This window comes from Drosophila arizonae, chromosome 3 (assembly GCF_054131065.1).
Source record: "Drosophila arizonae isolate 15081-1271.41 chromosome 3, UAZ_ARI_1.0, whole genome shotgun sequence".
In the NCBI taxonomy this organism is placed as follows: Eukaryota; Metazoa; Arthropoda; class Insecta; order Diptera; family Drosophilidae; genus Drosophila; species Drosophila arizonae.
The window spans coordinates 15,565,440-15,580,678 of NC_142923.1; the positions used below are offsets into that span (position 1 = coordinate 15,565,440).

Consider the following 15,239-nt stretch of genomic DNA (forward strand, 5'->3'; position numbering starts at 1 on the left):
CACTCTGGCATCGCATCAGTTCCAGCATCAACGCCACGGCGCACGGAGCCAGCGATTCTCGATTCGCGGCACACTCAGCAGCAGCAGCAGCAGCAGCAGCAGCAGCAGCAGTAGAAGTCCCAGCAGCAGGAGTGGCAGCCAGACAGCCAGTGTAACGCACACACACACGTCGCACGCAGAGGCGGAGGCCCGAAAGTGATTTTTGTGGCAAGCCATTTTCTAGATTTGCCAAACAGACAATTAAAAAGGCATTAGGCCAGCATGAGGCTGCCACGCGTTGGCCAACAATTAGCAGCAACACTCGACGACGGCGAACCAAACACACGCACAACTCTCACACGTAATCAAAAGTGATTTCTCTCCGTGTGCTTTTGCTCTGCGTGCGAATATCGATTGCTGTCGCCTTGCATAAGTCCAGAGTCTGGGATATACAAAGCCAGGGTATACAGCGAAATAGCAGCGAAAATAACACCCTATAATAGTAGCAGCAACAACAACAACAGCAACAACAATAACAACAATAGAAAAGCGTTGCTGCTGCAACGCCCAATGCACAAGCACAACGAACGCAGTCGAAGGAAATCAAGTTTTAATTATTCATATTGAACATAGCAGCAAGCGGATAATCACGATAATGATCAGCATCGTGATGATGAGGATGATGATGATGATGTTGCAGCACCTCCAGCAGCAGCAGCACCACCACCAACTGAAGCAGCTCCAAATGCAGACAAAGTGAATATCCAACAATCGACAGCAACAACAACAGCAATAACAACAACGAAAAGTTTATATATAGCCTTAGCTGACTTGGAGTTGAAGGTGTGCGCGCGTGTGTGTGTGTGCGTGCGCGTGTGTGTGTGCGCGCGTGTGTGTGTGTGTGTGCTTGCTAACATTTATTTTTGGGGCCAAAATGGATATCGCCCTGCGTGGCACAGCAGCAGCAGCAACTGCCACTGGCTCGGCCACAGGCACTGGTAAGTCCTTGAGAGTCACTGAACTGACTGAACATATAAACATGTCAGCTGGGAGACAGCTACAAACAGTTTCACACACACACACACACATACACAATTACACTCTCCCTGTTATTGTGATTCATTTGTCTAAGCTGAAATGGAAACAAACGCAGCTATTCACCAACAATTCATTTTGCAGGTTTACATCATGCTGTCTCATTGGGCAACATTGAGGTCTCCACCAAGGTTGGTAGCACTAGCAAAAAGACACTGAGCGAAACGGGTGTGAGTAAGAAATAACGACTAAAGTCAGCTACAGGAAATGACCAGATTATGATGGCGCATTGTATAGAGATTTTTTTTATTTTTATTTTATATATACGGGCATATTAGAATTGAGGCTTAAGTGGAATGTGAAATGGCTTAAAGTTATATTCCGAATGAAGCTTAAACTATTTATATTAGGTTAAGTAATTATTTTTATCATTATATATTTTAGTATATATGTATATGTAATATATATGTATATATATTAAATATAGTGTTATAGTCTTTATATATATTGATAATATATAAAGTCTATATACGAGTCTATAGGCCTCGGCCTCACGTCTAAAATTTTAAAGTTACGCATAATTGAAGCTATTGCCTGATTTTATAAGCATTCATGTAAGGCTATTGACTGCTTTATGAATATTCGCAAAATGCTTTACATATGGAATATTTCAAAGTGTTTTAAATATTACGTATACGTGCAGTAAGCCCATACGCTCAAATGTTTTGTATGACCAACCGAACGAATACAGTTTTATGTTAATTTGCATATGAAAAGAACCTTTTCCTTTCAATTTTCTTCATTTATTATATTATTATTTAACACAAATTTATTTTAGCAAAAATTAATAGAACATACTCCCACACTTGGTCCACTTCTATGTTTGGTTCCTTAATTTAAGTTAAACACTCATAATACAATCATCTCTGATCCCTATCAGGCCACCTATTCCAGCCACATGGATCGCAGCTACGACTCTGAGGACGAGCACACGAGTCGTCGACGTCTGCGTCAAACACTCTCCACCGAATTGCAGCCTCGCACCTCCGTCTATTCGCGCGGCGACATAAGAGAACAGGTGAGACAATCGTAGCTTGTATTCAATATAGTTAATAATTAACCCCTCTCTCTCTCTCTTTCTCTTTCTCTCTCTCTCTTTCTCTTTCTCTCTCTCTCTTTCTCTTTATAGTACTGCCTAACCGATCGCCAGCTGCATAGCATTGAGCAGCGACCGCGCAGAGAGCGTTTCTTTGGCTGCCTCTCGCGCCGTGGCCAGACCCAGGCGAGCAGCTTCCTGGGCGGCTGTGTGGGTCGGCGTGTGCCCTCCGACGAGAATCTGGCTGCCTATGCGCCCTTCGAGAAGTATCCGCGGTGAGTTAGAGTCGTAGTTGAAGTCGCTCCCTTATTAACTTCGTATTTCTCCCGCAGCTATCAGAACAGTTATACGGACACGCACGAATTGGATAGTTCCTATTTTCGCCGTCAACCGGCATCGATCTTGAGCACTGGCAAGTCCAGTGAGCCGGACCTGGGCGGTCGCTACAATTGGATTGGTCAGTCGGCGCAGATGAACAACAACGGCGACTATCAAACGGATTCGAGGTACGAGTTTAACAGAGAAACGTACCAGTCGTACGAACTCCCAGCCAAAAACCATATAACCGTAAAATGCTATGTCAAACTGTCGCTAGAGATCATGCTTAACTTAACTGTCGCACTATCTGTAGTATCGCTCGCTCGCTCGCTCTCTCTTTCCCTCTCGCTCTTTAACCTATCCATACACACTATGTAAAACGCTTGCAATGCTTGCTCTTAAACTATTCCCATGCAACAACAACAACAACAACAACAACAGCCACAACTATTTCAATAACAACAACAACAAAAGTTTGCATATCATTTTTGCATAATGCCAAGAAAAAACGCTTTTTGCTTTCCAAGTTCTATCGCTTTCTGTAAACCCCACTGAAATATCTCTGCAATTGCGAATCTCCCTCAAATCGAAATCAAACGAAGCTGTAAAATATATTTCCTATGTACTTTTCGTTATTCATTCACCTTCCCCACTTCTCTCTAAACCAAAATCAAAAACCAAAACCAAAAACCAAAAAAAATAAATAAACCGACTTAAATCCAATCAAACAATTGAAACCAATCCAATAACTAAATGAACAAAATGTGTAAAAAGGGCAACTTGTTGTACAGCACCACTTGAATCCTTTTACCAGGATGTTTTGCTACGGAATTATTATGTCGAGCTTTGCGCTCCACCACATCCTACACCACCAACATCACACACCAATCAAATCGCTAATGTAAATGTTTGGTATGTAAAGTGATAAACGAAAACTAAACTTAAAATCTAAAATTTAATTACAATTACAACTTAAGAAAAACGTTTAAAAAAGTGCGCTAATTTAAATAAATATATTCAATGACATAGATATAAATATATTTTTATTTTCTATTTGTTTATTTATATTTTGATTAAACGCTATGTGTCTGCACGTGACTAATGAACAAAATGAAAAAGAAGAAGAAGAAGCGAGCAATGTTTGTTATATGCCCCACTCGCCGAGTCCCATGTGTTTGCTAATAGTTCTCTTGGTCTGTGTTTTGATCCACAGCTCGTATCACTGCCCCACATACGCCACAATGCCGATGCCACACCAACAGCAGCAGCAGCAACAGCAGCACCACCACCAGCAACAGTCTGGCCATCCCAGGTGAGTAGCAGGAGCCGGCAATGTCAACTATTTACGATTTTTATTCTAATTGAGGTTAAGGGCTCTGGAAAGCAATCTGTTATATTTTAATCTCACGTTGATTTTATAAAAAATTAAATTATGTGATATGAAATATAAATTGAATATATGCATACAAAATTATTTATTTATTAATATTTCATTTTTATTTTTTTATTTATTATTTTATTTTATTTTATTTTGATTTTTTTTATATTTTTTTTTATATTTTTATTTATTTTATTTTATTTTTTATTTTTTTTTTGTATATGTCAAATTTTAGTTAATCTTTAATAAATGTGAGATATATATTTTACTGATTTTACCTTTTCTATATCGAATCTTTTCACAAAAAATTTTATTCAAATATTTTATTAGCCATTAATTGTAAATAAATCAATTTTATTTAAATTTAAATCAATTTTTTATTTTCAACTTTATATATGAACTTGGACTTAAACAAAATCCAATTTTAAATTACGCCAAATTGAATCTACTTAATTCATCTCTGTCCATAATGCATCATCTCCCTAAATCTCACTCATAATTTATGACACAGTTTTATGTATATTATTATTAATTCAAAATATTAACTTGAGTATTCCGAAACTTTCCCCAAATGTCATCTACGTGACCATCTCTTGCCCTCTCTAAATCTCTCACACAGAACGAAACACGTGAGTTTTGCTCGATCTCATACCTTGACCAGCTTTGACGCTGTCAATGCGGGCTTTCGCAGCTCGGGCCGCTTGAAAAGCGCACGCAGTCAGGAGCGTTTGATTGGGGGCAAGAAGCCCATCATTGCCACGGGCTCCATGTATGAGACTTTACAGCCCATGCTCGCGCATCAACCACAGTCGCAGCAACAGCAACAGCAACAACAACAACAACAAGCACAGCAGCAAAGCTCAAGTCTGCCCAAAACTTGGCTACCAGCTCAAGTGCAACTGAAGCCATGTCAGCATCACCATGCACCCATTCACCTGCATCAGCAGCTGCCAGGTGAGTTTGATTCAAGTCAGTTTAGCTGAACTTTCCTAATCAGCAGTCGTGCAACGAACCCCTAGACAACATGCTGGGTCTGATTATACCACAGCCACTGCCAGTGGCGCTGCCACCGCCCAGTCCTGAGGTTCTCATTGTGGAGAAAAAGTTTCGCAATGCCATGAAAACGCAAGCGACGCAGACCGACGTGGCAGCCCGTCGCGAGGGTCTCTCCAACTCGCAGACCCTGGCCTTCAGTCCACGTGCGCCGCATCGCATCAAGGTCATGTCCCAGGGCGCCCAGACCAACGGCCTGCAGAATGGCAAGAAGCTGACCAAGAGCCTGTCGGAGATACCCAATGGCAAGGATCTGATGCATCAGCATCATCAGGGGTAAGTGAGGACAGTCATATGGGTTGAGTAATGCCTACAAAGACGAAATGCCCATTAAAAATGGCAGGTGACAAATTGTTGGCATGCATGTATCAGGCATAAGGAGGATGGCACAGCCCCCATCAAGCTGAATCAATGTATCCCTATTGGGCCATCCGTTCTCCTATCCATCCGCTTTAATCTCAAAACCTAGACGATTATATTCCTGTATTAATAATAACGATTAAATTTTATCTCGTACGCCTGTAGTGGTAGCCTCTCAATTTTTTTATTGAGTTGGGTTATTTTGATGAATTCGTTTTTTTTTTTTTTTTTTTTTTTTTTTTTTTTTGTAATAAATAAGGTTTTTTAAACCTGCTGATTCCCTACACTGAATATGATTATTATTTTATTATTTCGGTACAGAGTCATAGTCAGGCACTCCGACAAAACTTTTCCTAATTGTTATATATTTTGCTCAATTCTCCCGCTTAGCTCCGCCTATCCGCACGAATTGATATATCGCACCCAGTCGCAGGATGTGGTGCCGCTGCAAACGCTCTCCGATGCCCAGAATAACATAATGTACTACAAGCCGCCGCCGCCGTTGCTGGACGCGCACAGCTACGGCCTGGGCATGGAGCACTTGAGTCGCGGCCGTGGCGAGCAGAACGTGGAGTATGTGAACGTGAATGCCGCCGCGATGGCGCTGAACGAGAGCTTCGACTACGAGAGCAACAGCTTGCCGAGGCGCGCCTGCACCTCGCACGCTCGCACCGAGACGGATTACTACTCGAACAGCTTGCCCAGGCACGCGGATGCGCTGCACAGCCATGATGTGTGCAAGCACATCACGGAGTGCGCCGAGCTGATGACGGACAGCGTTCCGCTGGACTTCACGCGGCCCCATCTGCTGCCGCCGCCCAGCGAGTACTGCAAGAACGACGACGAGCCGGCGGAGGAGTTCTACGACGACGAGGAGGAGGAGGAGGATGTGCGGGCGCCTGAGACGGAGAGCTACAGCTCCGAGGTGTGCATGGAGCAGGTGATGGCCGCCGCCCAACAGCGGCGCATGTCCATGCTGCCCATGGAGGAGTCGCCCTTCCGGCGGGACGACATCCGGCGCCAATCGATGCCCGTCTACGGGCAAACAGAGAAGCTGATCGATGGCTTCGGGCCGCGCAGCTCGTTCCGGCATCGCGATAAGGTCAGCTGCTTTCCGGACGCGCCGTCGCCGCGGGACGAGCAGGAAATCTTCATAGACTTCAAGCCGCACGTTTCGCCCAAGCCCAGTCCCAAGCAGCAGCTGAAGCATCGCAAGCAGCACAAGGCGGAGATCGCCATGCGCAAGATGCAGCAGCAGCGGCTGGCACAGGCGGCCGCCCTGACGCTGCCCAAGCTGAAGCAGCAGCCAGCCGAGAAGGAGTCTAGAAAGTCTGAGATGGCACACAGCGACGAGGAGGACGACGATGAAGAGGAGGAGGAGAATGAGGTGGAAGAGGATGCAGACGGTGAACAGGCGCATCCCGAGCAAGAGCCCGACTCCGAGCAACATCAAGTAGACGACGACGAGCCGCTCTATGAGAACATACCTCCATGCAGCTGTAAGATGGAACCAGCTGCCCCGGAAGTGCTGGACAAGCGCACCCAGTTCCGCAAGCGTTCGGTTAGCCTGGACGACGATTATACGGCCGTGACAGCTGTCTGCCCTGCGCCAGGCCTCCGGCTGCCCTCCACTCCGGCCAGCCCTTGCCGCGACGAGCTGCTGCTGGCCAATGCCTCAACCTATCCATCCTCGGACTCGCTGGCCAACGACAACACGCGCGATCACTCCGACGGCATTTGGAACGAGTCGCAGGTAACCGTGCTGACTGCCGAGCAGCGGGACATTTCCGACGGCTCCTACAGCTCCAATCTGCTGTTGACGCCCTCATCGAAGCGCAAGAACCTGCTGCTGCAGCATCAGCAGCGCAGCTCCGTGGACACGGACGCGCTAGACCTCGAGGAACTGGTGAGACTAGACCTAGACTAGGTGTAGGGTATTAGCCTACAGCTCCTCACTCTTCTTTCTCTTAATATAGAGTCCCACCTATGGCCACCAGACACTGCCCAAGATCATAAAAGCGCCCACGCCCACAACCACAAAGCCCGCCACAGCGCCCACTCAACCGATCATAATGCCCGCCATCGCGGTGACGCCCTCGGCCAGTCAGCTGCCGGACACGGCCAGCTCTCCTCTGCCCAAGCGCAGCATGGTCTCGCGCGGCTCCGTGCCCGATGCTCGCCAGCTGATGTACGTGACGGGAGTGCCCAAGCAGCGGTTGGTTCCGATCTCTGTCACCTGTCCGAGCAATTCCTATTCTAAACTCCCCCTTTCGCCCATGCCTAGCCACTCGGACGCCTCGTTTCTGCCCTCTGGCGGGGACTACGCGCGCAGCGCTGACATTTCGGAGTGCAGCACGAATACAGATGAGTATGCCACCTGCACGGACACATCGAAACGTACTCCAGGTATTAAGACACCGCCGACAACGACTAGCTCATCGTCGACGACACAAGTGCCAGGTTTGGGGCTAAGCCAGTATTGTGTGTGTGTGTGTATGTGTGTGTGTATGTGTGTGTTTATGTGTGTCTCTCTCTCTATGTCTCTGTGTGTGTGTGATGTCCACATCCTCACAGTGCTCATCCGTAAACGCCTCTCATGCCTGTTGCCTTAGTACTACTACTACTACTACTACTCTCCAGCCTCTAGCCTCACATATAGCCTTATATACGCCTCTTAGCTCATCCACATCCACAAAACTCTCTCTAGTTTGTTGTTGTTGCTTGTCGAACGCCTTGCCCGCAATGCTTTAGCTGTATTTTTAAAGAAGCAACCAATCGAAATCCGTCCTAGCTTAATCTCTCATTCTCTCTCTGTTGTAGTATCCACTCAGAGCTCCCAGCTGGAGAAGACGCACGCCGGCAGCTCGTTCGAGAGTGCCAGCTCGCTCTACTCCATGCGCGAGGAGCTGCTGCAGCATGACGAGAGGCCTTCGGTGAAATCGACGCAGCTGAAGTCTCCCCTGGGCTCGGCCACTGAGCTCACCCGAAAGTCGCCCTCGCACTCGATCAGCAGCACCGCCTCGTCGGGTAGCTGCCAGGTGTCGGGCCAGGCCATCAAATCGCCGGCCAAGGAATGCGAGCCTCAGACCGTGAGCAGCGCGCCCAGCAGCCAGGTGAAGGTGAGCGCGGCGGAAATTGCGCCGCCACCGCCGCCGAAGCCCAAGCCCGAGTCCATATCGGAGGATGAGCGCAGCGAGGTGCGCTACTCCTCCTCCGGTTACTATGAGAGTCCGCACGAGGAGGACGACGAGGAGCAGGTGACGCCCAGCTGCAAGACGCGACGCCAGCGGCAGGATGACGAACGCAAGCGACGCAAGACCAGCATGAAGCTGGACATTGAGAAGGAGAACATGCGCGCTCTGACCAGCCCCATCAAGAAGCCCCAGAGCGCTGGCAAGGTGCAGTCGCCGGAGCAGCACAGCGCTGGCATTCTGGAGGGCGGCGGCAGTCCCAGCAAGATGAAACGTTTCCGTCCCAAGATACGACGACAGCTGCGCAAAAGCTCCAGGGAGGATGTGCTGGCTGCGGCGGCTGCTCGACGCGCGCGTGCCACGCCCACTATGTATGGCCTGAGCAGCGTCAGCGGCGATACGGAGCTGCTGCTGGATGCGAGCATGACGAGCATCATGAAGGCAGCAGGAGCACCAGCATCCGCACCAGCAACAGCAGCAACAGCTGCAGCAGCTACCACAGCAATCACAACCACAACCACGTCCGCCTCCTCCACGGGCACGGCCACGCTGCAGGAACAGTCGCCGCATCCCATCGCGCGCAAGCCACACAGCTGTGCCACGCCCACAGCGCTGCTATCGCCCAAACAGCCAACCGCAGCTCTGCCCGCCGCCAAATCCGCCTCCGAGGCTGGCCAGCTGAAGGCAAAGTCCATCGAGTCACTGCGCTCCGTGTCGCCTGGCTCCGACTCGGTCTTCTACAGTGAGGCCGACGGCAATGCGGTCAGCGGGGAACAGGGCCATTGCCTGCACTGCGGCAAGGAGGTGGAGGGGAAGCAGCACACCAACACGGTCAGCGAGCTGGCGGGCGACTCGGTGGAGTCCATACCCTACATCGAGCAGGAGGCGGACATTGTGAAGCCACCCTCCGACTTTGCTGACTCGCCGGTGACCACAAAGACCACCCAGCGTCTCTACAAGAAAATGGACAAACGCTTTCGATCCGAGGAGCGCTACCATGGCGAACGCGGCAGGCACTACAAGACCCGGCAGGAGAATATACGAGCGAAGGTAAGCAGGAGAGAGAGTGGGAAGATGTGGAGTACATGAGTCTCAATCTTGCAGAGCGAGGAGCGCGGTCGGGCGCCTAGTCTGCCCAATACTCCGGTCCTACGACCCGCCGGCTCCAGTCCCTGCGTCCTGCCCGACATCAATACGGAACAGAGTCAGCATATTATCTATAAGGGGCACTACGATGCGGGGCGCTATACGCGCCTGACCGATGACGATCTCTGGACACAATTGGATCACCAGTGCTTCGGTGAGTTGCACCACTTCATTATATCAATCCCAATTGATTCTGATTCCCATTTCATTCACAGATCGTTCCCGCGAGCGACGCGCTTCCACCGAATCGGAGAAGGGCTTCCATGCCAAGTACCAGGTGATCTTGCATCGCCTCGTTCAGCGCCGCTGCACACTCGAGATGTACCATCGCCAGAAGCACAACAATTTCCGTAAGTAGCCGGAGCACCCTGTATGCGTTTGCTATATTTGGCACAACGTGCGCGTTCAACGTCTATAAAGAGCGACGAGAGAGCTATTCTTATGCTCTAACCAGGGGGTATTATAAATATAGCGGGTCACACATAACGCACGAACTCATCTGGAACTCATTTTGCGATATTATTTTATGTCCGTTGAGTATACTTTACAGTGATCATAATATCGTTTAAATGATCATTAACTAAATAGAGTGATTCTATTCAACATATAAAAATTTATATCTCTGCTCGATCAGACCCTACCTAAGCAAGGGTATTCGAGCTTCGGCTTGCGTACTACCCCTGCTGGTGCGTGTTTTCCCCGTGATAGTGGGTCGCCGGTGCTCTTCGCTGCTGCTTTTCATGACCGGCAGTTGGCAGACGAAATAAAAAACATTAAAAAAGCGTAAAAAATAGTTTCGTATGTTTGATTCTGTTATCGAAAATAGTTGCGGTGCGTGCTTTGTTGTGTGCCGATGCGAGGCGTCGGAGCGCACCGTTTTCAGCGATCGGAGCTCGCGATTATCAAATGTGAAAAGTGCAAATTATTTGGGCAGCCGAAATCTCAGACTGTTTCCGAGTGTTCAAGACGAGCGTCGATTGTCGATCGCTGATCGTCATTATTCAAAATACAAAGCAAATGATTGGTGGGTAAACAAAGAATGAAAAAAAGCTGAAGATTTCGCATTTCACATGGGCTCAAATCGTCTTTTCCAAATGCCACAGAACTAATAGCATCGAACTCGGCGCCGGACTCGATACGGCGCAAACTTGAGGAGGTCTTAAAGCTGATGCTCTTGGTATGGGCGCGTGAGAGTTTCGTCATAACAACGCTCAGCAACGGGGCGCACGGTAATGTGTCCGGAAATAAAACCACACAAATCATATCTAGCAGAGATATATATAAATGGGATTACGATATTTACGCACTGTCTACATCTATATATATACATATACACATTGATATATGTATATACTCACATGCTTATCTCTCTCGCAGGCGTGGACAAAACGGTTGTGGTCAAGAGCGATTCGGGTGAGTTTGGCTTTCGCATTCATGGCTCCAAGCCTGTGGTGGTGGCTGCCATCGAGCCAGAGACGCCGGCGGAGAGCTCCGGCCTAGAGGTTGGCGACATCATCATATCGGTCAACGGCGTTCAGGTGCTGGACAAACATCACACCGAGGTGGTCAAGATAGCGCACGATGGCTGCGAAAAGCTGGAGCTTCAAGTGGCGCGCACCATCGGCGTGCTCATGCACGAGCAGCTGGAGCCACCCAGCCAGCCCATCTTCAGTGGCTATCTGTGGCGCCAGAGCGGCCAGGCCAAAGGTGCGCCCAACGCCAAGAAGTGGGTGAGACGCTGGTTCTCGCTGCGCCCAGACAACTGTCTCTACTACTATAAAACTGAAGATGTAAGTACTAAAAATTTTGCAAATTTAAGAAGTTGATCTTCGTAAGAGATTAGTGTTTCGAGCTAATTATTCAATTAATTACATAATTTATATTAAATGGTATAAAATGAAATAATTTCGATACCACACAAATATATTTATTATTTTCCATAATTCAGTTCTGAAGATCTGACAATATTCTATTCGATTAAATTTGTATTCCATTTAATAATTATTTAATTAGGCTATACTAAATTCAATCACTATTATTATAATTGTTTTTGTTTGGTTTTGCCTAATTATACAACTTTAAAAAAAAAAAATTTTTATTTATAAACATATTCATTTTTATATTAAGTAATTATATTAGTTCTGCTCTTAAATCATTTTATTTATTTATTTATTATTATTATTATTATTATTATTATTATTATTATTATTATTATTATTATTATTATTATTATTATTATTATTATTATTATTATTATTATTAATATTATTATAATTATTTTATTTTATTTTATTTTATTTTATTTTTTTGTTTGTTTTTTTTTTTAGTTTTATATATAGAAATTTTTATATGTCAATTCGTTTTACTTTTCTATATATTCCGGGACTTATGAATGAATGTATATATACAGATTTAATACATATTCATTTTTGTTGCTTTCATTTTGTTTTAAACTTATTTTTCATTCGATTCAGTATTTGTTTTTATCTTAAATATATATTATAGAAAAAGCACAAAATTTATATCAATGAAACTGTTTCATTCACGTCAACCATTGACCTACCCATAAGTAGGGGAATATCCCATTCAGTTTATTCAAAACAATCTCAAATGGATTTTTTCTTAAAACTGGGAAACTGTTAAAATCAATTATTTAAGTTTAAACAAAAAATCTAAAATCTAAAAATCTAAAACTATCCTTCAAATTAAATAATAGAATTTATAACTCCTCTGTAGCCTTAAGTGAACTAGTTTATAAAAATTAAACCATATGCTATGTCAATTATAAACCGCTTTATATATATTTTTCTTATAGGATTCTCAGCCCGTTGGCGCCATGATAATGGCCAAGCATACTGTGGACTTGTGCCCCCCGGACATAGGCAAGCCCTTCGCCTTCAAGGTGGACTCCGGCGAGGGTATACCCATGTATGTGGCTGCCGACTCAGAGGAATTGACCAACAGATGGTTGAATTTGCTGCGCCAAGCGGCCAATCAGGATAATCAGTGGCTGGACAAGAGGTAATTGATCACTCCTATCTCTCTCTCTCTCTCTCTCTCTTTCTCTTTCTGACTCTCTCCCACTCTTTACTTGTAGTGCTCGCTGCCTGTACCAGAGCCCGGGCAGCATTGTGCGACCCGATTGCTTTGGCTATTTGCTCAAATTGGGCTCAAGGTGGTGCGGCTGGTCGAAACGCTATTGTGTACTTAAGGATGCCTGTCTCTATTTTTATCAAGATGCAAATAGCAAGAGTGCATTCGGTGAGTCACCAAAATAAGAAACTGAAGTCTGCTCTAGAATAGTCTACCTAGAACTATATATAGCTAAAAGATACCCTGCAAGCGAATAAAATTTAGAACAGTTCTTGATAAGCCCGAAAAAGTATTAGATTCTACAAACAAACTAAAAATCCCATTTCTGAACGATTCGAAAAACATTCTCTAGAATAGTATAATAATAAATAAATAGTAGATTCCAAATAATATAAAATATAGATCAATAAATAAATATTATTTTAACTGTTCTGAAAAATTATTACAAAATTTATCAGTTTTAATTTTTGTACAAAATTATTTAAGCAAAAAATTAAAATTAATTTCCAAAAATAGCTCAGCGTTAAAAATATATTTTAATAATCTTTAAAGAATAAATAGAAAGAAGTGATATTCTCTGGACATCCAATTAGAATTTCGTTTTCAAAAGAAAAGGTTTTCCCCCTTGCCACCATTATACCCTCACTCCTTTTGCTTGCACAGGGTATTTTAGGCAAATAGACAACTGACGCATGCAGCTAATTAATTAAATTTTGTGTATCAATTTGTGGTCTCGCCTAGGCATGGCCTGTTTGCACGGCTACAAAGTGGCCTCGATGTCGGCCAATGCGTCCGGCAAGAAGAACTCGTTCGAGATAATACCACCAGAGGCGAAATTGCGTCATTATTATTTCTGCACCGACAGCGAAATGGACAAGAAGCGGTAAGGCCTAACATTGATATATTATATTATATACTTATAATAAAAATAAAAAATTATATTAATTTCATTTATATATTTACAGTTGGATATCCGCACTGGAATACTCCATAGATCGTTGGATCAAGTCTGGGTAACTAAGGATTAAGACACGCTCCCGTTCGGCGCTCAGCAGTCGACGCAAGCGTCGCAGTTTTAGCTACTACATGGATTAGCTAACGTCTGGGCGGGGCGGGTGGCAACATTAGTACGGGTACTAGGTACTACCAAAAACTAGCTCATAAGCACATACAAACACGATGTAGAAGAGGAAGAAGAACAAATTATATAGAAAATAGTCCAGAGTTTTTTATAGTTAGTAAGGACGAGGAATTAGCGAAGTCAGGCGAATCGGGTTTAAAACTATTTTGAAGTGCGCATACCTGAAGGTGTGTATTCTTGTTATATATACATATATAATTATATTAGCTTATAGCCTATGTTTAGTGAGGTTGTCTTGTTATACACACACATAGAAACACATACACATGCATATATAGCATATATAGTAAACTTAGATATTGTACAACAAAAAGAAGATTCATTAGGCTTAATTAAATTGAAATACTTAGGTATTCAAAGGCTCAACCATATATATAGATACATAGATACTTATATATATATCGGATATCCATTTTAGACGGGTATCTAAAACAGTGAGATAATATTTACAAGATTGAAAGCAACAACTTTTGTCAAAAGCAAAGACGAAACTAAAAAAATATTATAAAAATTCATGACCAATTTCAGAATCATCCTATAATAGTAAATTTATCATCAAATCTCTTAATAATGCAATATATATAGATATTGGCTGTACCAGAAAGGTTTAATATATGTCTCAGTTCCGTTTTAAATTAGCGAAAATGAAAATATGAAATTTATACAAGTGAAAACGGTTTGCAAATTAAGAAAAGTTTTATTAGTTAGACACAAGTTTTATTATGATATTATAATTGAATAGGTTTTTTATGAAACATTGATAGACTTGGGTTACGCATATGTATATTCTGTTCTGTTGTTGGGGATTGCCAGCAGGTTTTCGTGGCTATAGGAAAAATATGGCAAATGCTTTATGAGTACGTTGAATACTTAACAATCCAGTAGTTACTTTTGTCATATATGCGAATATATGAACATATATGATCTTAGACGTGCGCTGATTTCCCTTCTTTTGTGGATCGGTGTTGGCATATTGAAATACAACAAATTTTTTGTTAGTGTTAAAAACACACACATGCACACACTGACATACACACACACACACATGTATATATTTTATATTTTTAAATAGAGTTTTCCAATCAATGAGTGTGCTAATTCGTTTAGATAATACTTTTTTAGTATACCGTATATACATATATACACAAATATATATACAGAAGAGTGGACAGCCAGCAGACCATTATTGAATATTAACAAAAAATACTAAAAAAAAAATACAAAAAAAAAAACCATACATATATAATGAAAAACACTAAATAAGAGCTTTAATTATTAAATAAAGAATACACCATTGAAACAAAAATTGTTTTTAATTCTGATACTTGTAACCGAAGTATAATCTTTAGGATTCGATTGAATTGATGACTGGGTTAATGGTTGACTGATTGACTATCTGATTGACTGGTTTACTAATTAGCAGTGTTTGTATGGTTCACAGTCTGAGTG

General features: G+C 43.9%; 1 protein-coding gene across 4 annotated transcripts; it reads left to right on the forward strand.

The window, feature by feature from the left end:
* The first annotated feature begins 2 nt into the window (after window positions 1-2).
* On the forward strand, window positions 3-15,077 carry LOC108609995 (uncharacterized). 4 transcript variants are annotated; one of them, XM_018001801.2, is made up of 20 exons: window positions 3-977; window positions 1,159-1,205; window positions 1,955-2,092; window positions 2,204-2,385; window positions 2,443-2,616; window positions 3,203-3,340; window positions 3,642-3,740; window positions 4,426-4,760; window positions 4,826-5,135; window positions 5,610-7,125; window positions 7,196-7,434; window positions 7,504-7,679; window positions 8,040-9,460; window positions 9,515-9,710; window positions 9,772-9,906; window positions 10,934-11,346; window positions 12,372-12,577; window positions 12,654-12,817; window positions 13,391-13,532; window positions 13,615-15,077. In XM_018001801.2, the coding sequence occupies exons 1-20, from the start codon at window positions 914-916 to the stop codon at window positions 13,664-13,666; spliced, it is 6,147 nt and encodes a 2,048-aa protein (XP_017857290.1). In that variant the 5' UTR covers window positions 3-913; the 3' UTR covers window positions 13,667-15,077. The 4 variants fall into 4 exon arrangements, with proteins under 4 accessions (XP_017857290.1, XP_089319910.1, XP_017857295.1 ...); XM_089463784.1 differs by having other exon boundaries at window positions 7,504-7,625; XM_018001806.2 differs by lacking the exon at window positions 3,203-3,340 and having other exon boundaries at window positions 7,504-7,625.
* Window positions 15,078-15,239: the final 162 nt, after the last annotated feature.

Excerpts from the sequence above, each read along its gene's own strand:
- LOC108609995 (XM_018001801.2), top strand. The coding sequence starts at position 914 with ATGGATATCGCCCTGCGTGGCACAGCAGCAGCAGCAACTGCCACTGGC. Across the intron at positions 3,341-3,641 it reads ATCGCTAATGTAAATGTTTG|CTCGTATCACTGCCCCACAT; the intron begins GTATGTAAAGTG and ends TTTGATCCACAG. Across the intron at positions 7,680-8,039 it reads GTCGACGACACAAGTGCCAG|TATCCACTCAGAGCTCCCAG; the intron begins GTTTGGGGCTAA and ends TCTCTGTTGTAG.